The sequence below is a fragment of the Bactrocera latifrons genome, unplaced genomic scaffold (genome assembly GCF_001853355.1).
Source record: "Bactrocera latifrons isolate USDA-ARS-PBARC rearing strain unplaced genomic scaffold, ASM185335v1 scaffold_232, whole genome shotgun sequence".
Lineage (NCBI taxonomy): Eukaryota > Metazoa > Arthropoda > Insecta > Diptera > Tephritidae > Bactrocera > Bactrocera latifrons.
In genome coordinates, this window is record NW_017535875.1 from 181,510 (window position 1) to 189,502 (window position 7,993).

The window sequence follows — 7,993 nt, forward strand, 5'->3', positions numbered from 1 at the left end:
TTTTGTCATTGTCAGTTGGTTGAAATTTTTATATAAACTATTTTTTTTTTTTTGTCTACTTTTCTAATAACTTTGTGGCTATTAACCTTGAGTCTGTTCATTATTTTAAATTTTTTATTACTACTAACAATTTCAATTATAAAGTTTTTGTAAAATTTCCTTCAGATGCTTTTGAGTTATGTTCCAAATGTTACTGAGACAAAACTTAGAAAAAAATATAAAGGGGATACTTTAATTTTGTCCTTTGAATTTTTAACTACTACCATTTTAGATGACACTTTAAGAAATTAATAATTGCCAACTTAAAAAGTGAATAGTTTAAATTTTTTAAATAAAAATCAAAACAATTCAATCAGTGTTTGCTCACGAAAAGGTGCATATATAATGGATTTCTTTTTGATTTATATTACTATGGAAAAACAGTTAGGACCAAAACTGATGCTCCGCTTCCAAACATCAAGTAAGTTAACGTTCTACTGACAATTAAATGACTTTTTTATTTTGATTTAAAAGAAAGGAAAAATTACAAAATGAGATGAACAGCCTCTACGCTATTAAGTTATGCAGTTTAAATGATTTTAACGTTGGGCTAAAGCAACATACGATATCTATGGTTGCCAAGAAGGTTTTAAATATTATGAGCAACGTATATTATGCACGAATGGCTGAAGAAAAGTAAAATCAGGTAGATCTTTATGTTAAACCATTTTCCATTATATCTTAATTAAACTTATACTGTTTCCAAATTATAACTTGCCTCGTTCAGTTTAGGAACTTTTCTCTACGAGCTCAACAAATTTTACATCCTGATTTTTTTTTATGCAGAAAAAAAAAGGTGAATATTACAAATATTTTTTAACCATTTTCTATGCTACCAAGCAAGCTGTTTCATATTCCAATCAACTGGCACCGTTAAAAAAATGATACCACAAAATAGTTGAAGATGGAAAACACTTCAACCTACATTTTTGACGGATTGATTTCATATCCATTATGCTATTATATAATACATATGGACCAAATTCTACAATAAATTCAATGTAATGAGATTTACTGATGCTTGAGTGCAAGAATCAAGAAGGTTATATACTACTAAAAAGTGAAAAAATTGCATTAGCATGTATTGATTATTAATAATTACTTACATGCTATGCTTATTGTTGCTGATTGACTTTTAGCAACACCCCGTGAGGACCATGCATGACATTCACATTTGAAAGGACCTTTTCCAAAATATTCGTCAATCAAATCGCGGTGTATAGTTGCAGTTACTTCTTCAACATGAACACCTGTGTGAGGATCAACGTGTTTATCATGTGTAGATGGAGGAGGCTGAGAACTACCACTGCACTTAAAGTTTAACTAAAAAATTAATGATTAATTTTGTATTGCATTTTATGCTCTGAATATAAGAATTTATTCGACATTACTTACCTGAAGTGCATGGGCTGCTTTACATTTAAGCACCCCTGGTCTGTTCTTAATAACATATATGTCCTCGGGTTCTGTTAAAAATATTGGCAATGCAGTACCAGACTCAGCGGTATTAATTTTGTCTAATATAGGACCAGATGATCGCTCTTCATATTCAACATTTGATAATTCACCGTTGTTATTTGTAATATTTATTTCTTCATTTACATTAAATTCATTTTTCACATCATTTGTAGATTCAGCCATTTCTTTACGATGTACGGGTTCTGTAACGTGTGATGGATTATCATTGTCATGAAATGAAATATGTGAATCTACTGGAAATTCCGCGTTTTCCTCATCGACTTCGCTGTGAAAAGCTCGTCTTGGTTTAGGGAACACTTGTTGAGGACTATTAAAAGTACTATTTTCTTCAATCCTTGAAAGCTTATTGAAGGTATTTATTGAGGGTAGATTATAATTTCGTTGGTCAGTGATTGAGTCAGTTGTTCTTTGAAGATTTGCCACTGCAATCTTAAAAGTAATTAAGAAAGCAATAAGTATATCACATTTCTTAAGCTTCGTCATTTTTATTTGGTTTTATAGAATTCTCCAGTTTCGAAATGTTTAGACCATAAATTGCTTGTTCGACATCTGAAACATAATATATTCATTTCAATTTTAAATAATAATATATATTTCTAATGTTAATAATATATTTTACAGGAAACAATCCAATTAATAAACATACAAAAGCTAGCATCTTTATATCATACACAAAAATGTTTTTAAATAAGTAGTCAAAAATCGTATATTCAGGTCATACTCGATGCTTTTCAAGATAAGTTATACGCCCAGTGCATAAATTACGTACATACACACATATTTATATACATATGTATGTACTTACATCAGGGGCGGATCCAGGGAATATAATTTGGGCACCCCCAATTTTATAATTGATTTGAGAAGTGTTTAACTTTAAACTACAATTTTATTTTTTATACATATTTCAACATTTAATTTACAGCATAAAATCAATACGGTGTTTGCTCGTTTTACTGAATCTTTCTATTATTTCTTCTGGTTCCACAGTAACGTCCTAGTTTATGTTCAGGACTTCTAAGCCGTTCAATCTTTTCTGGAACATCGTTATTCTGAGAAAAGTCTTGATTCGGCGCAAAGAAAAAAGGATCGTTCAGCACTAGAATTGGTGGCTGACAAAGTGCAGAATACGCGAAGGAGAATATGAATCAATATATTCTTATTGCAAGTGCTGAGGATTTCTAAGGCAAAAAACATTTGTGTTCTCGTAGCCATTTTCTTTTTCCACTGTTGTTGAAAAGGCGCTACTTCTTTGAGCTTCGTTTTTTGCAGTTCTTTATTTCCGCAACATTTTCCCAAAACAACTAACTAGGTATTCAATGATTACAGTTAAATCATTTTTTTCCAAATTTAGGTTACATTTTGATAAAAGCTGACTCAAATTGAAACTTTCAAAACTTTATCGGAAAACGGCGTTTTTAAATCTTGCATGACTGTGTAAATGAGTGGAATGTACATATATAGAAACCCTTTATAAGTCTTCACAGCTTTGTGATGGGTGATTGTTTCGAGGAATCTGACGATTACACGTTCCGGGATTTTTCACTTCAACATCTAATTTTGAGCCCTCTGTGTAGCATTTGAAAAAAATTTATTAAAGTGATGCATTCTTCGCATGTTCAGTGTTGCAAACACTGTTGAAAGGTCGGTTGATTCATTCTGGAGAATCACACTAAGTGGCTGCGTCAGTGACAAAACATTACTGAGACAGAATATTCCAACAATAAACTTGAAGTTGCACAGTACGGTAACCAGATTCGATGCTTTTACTACAGTCGTTTTATTCATCCATTGACTTATTTTTGTAAGTTATTGAACGATTTCGGGAAGGGTGAACGTGAATCGAAGAACGGCATCATGTCTTTGTACCCACTTTATCTCACAAAGTTGCGGATTTTTTTTGGCCAAGAGATGAGCTAAAACAGTGTCACATTGCGGTCTTGAGACTTGGAAAAATGTTGTAAGTTCTCTGAATATTTCAGATATCTTTCAAATCAAAGCAATTTGAACTGTTTTCGATTTATGGGAAAAACATGGTATCATGGTTTGCCTTCGAAAAACTACAGACAAATGTGCCAAAGAAAGAATATACATAGGTAAGTTTGTCCTGTATAAGCATTACTTTATTTTGCATGTCGGTTTGTAGGCAAGAAATAAATTTTAAAAACTTTATTGAAAATAAGATGAATCTGATTTTGATTTTTTATGATATTTGTGGTTCACTGGAAATAAAGTAATCAGATAAAGTAATCGATTTTGTTTAAGAAAAACTTAATTTATTTAGTCTAATATTTTGTTGGGGATATTTTTTGGAAAATCACATCCCTGCAGTGACAAGGCTATTCAGGGTAATTGCAAGCCAATGGATCAGTGCCTTGTGTGGACCCATATACAATTTAGTCTACACTGAATGGAGTGAAGCACGCCCATACCATGACTGGTGTTCGACCATGTTTCACAGTTTATTTTGTATATTACGGCATTAATTCCTGTACCGTGGTTGCCTGACATTGGGTCTACCATCATTACATGTGGCAACACTGGGCTAAACAACAAGTGCTAAATTTTGTGCTGATCATTTATTAGTTTTTTTTTTTTCAAAAATATCTAAATTTAATTACTTAACGATTTGTTAAATTAGGTGAAAGTAATCGAAGTGAACAATAAATACGGTGATTATGCTTCCTAAAAAGTGAACCAGCAAATTTGCTTGCGGGGCTTTTCTTAATGTTATTCGTGAAGGTACCAGCAGCATTCAATGTGCTCAATGGAGCTACTGGCATCACGCTCGGTGTACCGGGCTCAGCAGCGATGAATTTAGGGCTACAGCTAATAAAGTATTGAAAATAAAACAGTTTGGAAGTGCGACAAGTGTCTTTGCGAGGTTAGTGTAAGGATATCAGATGCCCAGCGAGATTCTGAGTTAGTTGAGGATGACAGTGACGTCACTGACGACGAGTCAATCGATAAGTATGAAAATTTACTCATCAAACTGTTAAGCAAAATTGAGTCGAAATTTGATAAATTTAAGCAGTCTATTGAGGGTAAACTCTCAGATATAAGGAGTGAGATAAATAAACTGAACGAGGCTATGTCGAAAAAGTGCTCACATTTAGATAAAAGAGTTGCGGAAATAGAAGACAAACTAAGTTCATTCTCTTCACTTCCTCCAGAGGAGGTTATTACCGAGATCAATCAGCGTAAGAAGCGGGAAGCCAATGTGATCGCATTTAATATTACCGAATCCAAGGCGATAGACGGTAAAGTACGTCTAGAAAAGATAGAGCACGGTTATCATCTGTTATTCCCGAAGAGCTCCATGACAATGTGAAATCGTTCAAGCTACGCAGGCTAGGGCGTCCAACACCCGATAGGTCTAGGTTTGCTGATTGAGACACAGTCTGTCACTCATGCCAGAAGTATATTAAAATCCAAACCTGATCCCGACACACGAGTCTGCTTCAAGTCAGATCTCACTCCGGCTCAGCAGTCACAATTGCAATCACTGAGGGAAAAATTTAAACCATTAAATACGTGAATGGCACGTTTAGAATAGTTAACACAAACTTTCGTCCAGTCGTCGAGGAAATTCAATCTAAAGCAGCTACAAGTATTCTACCAGAGCGAGTTCCTAACCTCATTGGAAAGTAGTTCGCACGACGTAATATTATCACAGATTCCTGGCTTTACTCGTCTATTCAAAATAATGAATTCATCGATAGCTCCTATATCACACTAAGGAAGGACAGGGATACTTCGACAGGAGGCGAGAGAGGAGGTGGTGTCCTGATTGCCTTTAAATGAACAATCTAGAGCAGATCTTCATAAGGATCAAAAGTTATAATGCTTGTATCATCATTGGGTGCGTATATATACCACGACAATCTAATTATGAGATATACTATGCCCATACTGAATCATTAATACATTTGAGAGGAAAATTTCCGGATTCAAGGATCAGGATAGTGGGAGACTACAATTTGCCCAGCAGTACACCGCGCTTTGATTGCGAGAAGCTGCTGATTACGATACCACTGCTGTAGTTGAGTGTCAACAATTCAATTACATCTTAAATAAAAATAATAAGCTTTTGAACTTATGTTTCCGTAATTTAGATCTCTCAAACAACGAAACTCTTGCTTTCACGACTGTGGATAAATATCACCCGCCTCTGGAGATCTCCTTGGATTTTCAGCCTAGCCTAATACCAAATTATCCGCCTTCTTATTCGTTTAAGAAAGCCAACTATGTGAGTCTTAATAATCTTAGATCTAACTGGATTGAGCTCTACGAAATAGAAGAAGTGGATGATAAAGTTAGTTTGTTTTATAATAAAGTACAAGAAGGTATTTCTCAGTTTGTCTATATATATATATATACGAGGAAACCAAGTAAATTTTCCTGCTGGTTCTCTAAAGAACTTATAAATAAAATTAAATTGAAGAAATCTGCTCATATCAGATATAGGAGAAATAAAACTAAGTCATATTATAGATGTTTTAGCCAACTGAGACTCGAATGCAAGAAATGCAGTGCAATATGCTAGAAGTCATACATTAATAAAGTGGAAAATCTAGACAAAAATTAATTCTGGAGGTTTGTCAAGAACAAAAGGGGTACCGACATGGGAATCCCAGCTACCATGACATGGAATGACCTAACCGCTCATTCGGGCACGGAGATTAGTAATATATTCGCATCTTACTTCAAGGACATCTATACAATGAGCCCCAGCGGAGCTGGTCATCATCAATCTGCTGATATTGTATGGAATGTTGATTTAAATGAATTCGATGCTAACTTCAATGAAGTTTTTAAACCAAAAACAGGAGCAGGACCTGATGGTCTGCCTAATATATTTCTACGCAACTGTGCTTCCGGGCTCTGTGAACCTATCACACATTTATTCAGCAAGTCTTTTCATCACGGAACCTTTCCATCGGCGTGGAAATCGTCGTTCATCAGTCCCATCCACAAAAACGGCCCAAGATCTGACGTCCCCAATTATAGACCTGTATGTATCCAATCTGCATTAGCAAAACTGTTTGAGAAAATTGTTTGTTTGAGAAAATTGAAAATTGAGAATTTCTGCCGTTACAACAACAACAAGAAAATTGTCCTGCCTCATTTGATATCATTCTGAAATATCATTTCTCCTACGCAACACGGATTTGTTGGTGGCAAATCCACTATAACGAACTTATATACTTATGTCAACTACATCTCCAAGGCCATGGACAGTGGTATTCTTCTTCTTCTTAATTGGCGTAGACACCGCTTACGCGATTATAGCCGAGTTAACAACAGCGCGCTAGTCATTTCTTCTTTTCGCTACGTGGCGCCAATTGGATATTCCAAGCGTAGCCAGGTCCTTCCAACGGAGCCGAGGTCTTTTTCTTAATCTGCTTCCCCGGTGGATACAGCGTCGAATACTTTTAGAGCTGGAATGTTTTCGTCCATTCGGACAACATGACCTAGCCACTGTCTTTTAATTCGCTGAACTATGTCAATGTCGCCATATATCTCGTACCAGCTCATCGTTCCATCAAATGCGATATTCGCCGTGGCCAACGCGCAAAGGACCATAACTCTTTCGCAGAAGTTTTCTCTCGAAAACTCGCAACGTCGACTCGGCAGTTGTTGTCATCGTCCAAGCCTCTGCACCATATAACAGGACGGGAATTATAAGTGACTTATAGAGTTTGGTTTTTGTTTGTCGAGAGAGGACTTTGCTTCTCAATTGCCTACTCAATCCGAAGTAGCACCTGTTGGCAAGAGTTATCCTGCGTTGGATTTCCAGGCTGACATTGTTGGTGGTGTTTACGCTGGTTCCAAGATAGACGAAATAATCTACGACTTCACAGTTATCACTGTCAACAGTGACGTGAGAGCCTAGTCGCGAATGCGATGACTGTTTGTTTGATGACAGGAGATATTTCGTCTTGCCCTCGTTCACTGCCAGACCCATTTGTGTTACTTCCTTTTCTAGTCTGGAGAAAACAGAATATCAATATCATCGGCATACGCCAGCAGTTGTACACTTTTATAGAAGATGATACCTTCTCTATTTAGTTCTGCAGCTCGAACTATTTTCTCCAGAAGCAGGTTGAAAAAGTCGCACGATAAGGAATCGCCTTGCCTGAAACCTCGTTTGGTATCGAACGGCTCGGAGAGGTCCTTCCCGATTCTGACGGAGCTTTTGGTGCTGGTCAACGTCAGCTTACACAGCCGTATAAGTTTTGCAGGGATACCAAATTCAGACATCGCGGCACAAAGGCAGCTCCTTTTCGTGCTGCCAAAAGCATCTTTGAAATCGACGAAGAGGTGGTGATTGTCGATAATTTAAGTATGCTCTGGGCATAGGTGACTAGATCACCTTAGGGGGTTCTACAAGAGTATGCTCCGGTCTTGAAACCTTCTGCAAGCCGCCGCATTTTTTCGTAGAATTTTCGAGCTTTACCCTTATCAGCCAGCT

General features: G+C 36.3%; 1 protein-coding gene across 2 annotated transcripts in view; it reads right to left on the minus strand.

Moving 5' to 3' along the window:
- LOC108968915 (netrin receptor unc-5) overlaps positions 1 to 7,993 on the minus strand; it is a 21,932-nt gene that overhangs the window by 9,088 nt on the left and 4,851 nt on the right. For both annotated transcript variants that reach the window (XM_018933265.1, XM_018933264.1), the window contains exons 2-3: positions 1,435 to 2,067; positions 1,146 to 1,362 (exon numbers count right to left, since the gene is read on the minus strand). In XM_018933265.1, the coding sequence (XP_018788810.1) occupies positions 1,146 to 1,362; positions 1,435 to 2,001 (784 nt within the window). In that variant the 5' untranslated portion in view covers positions 2,002 to 2,067. The remainder of the gene's footprint in view (positions 1 to 1,145; positions 1,363 to 1,434; positions 2,068 to 7,993) is intronic.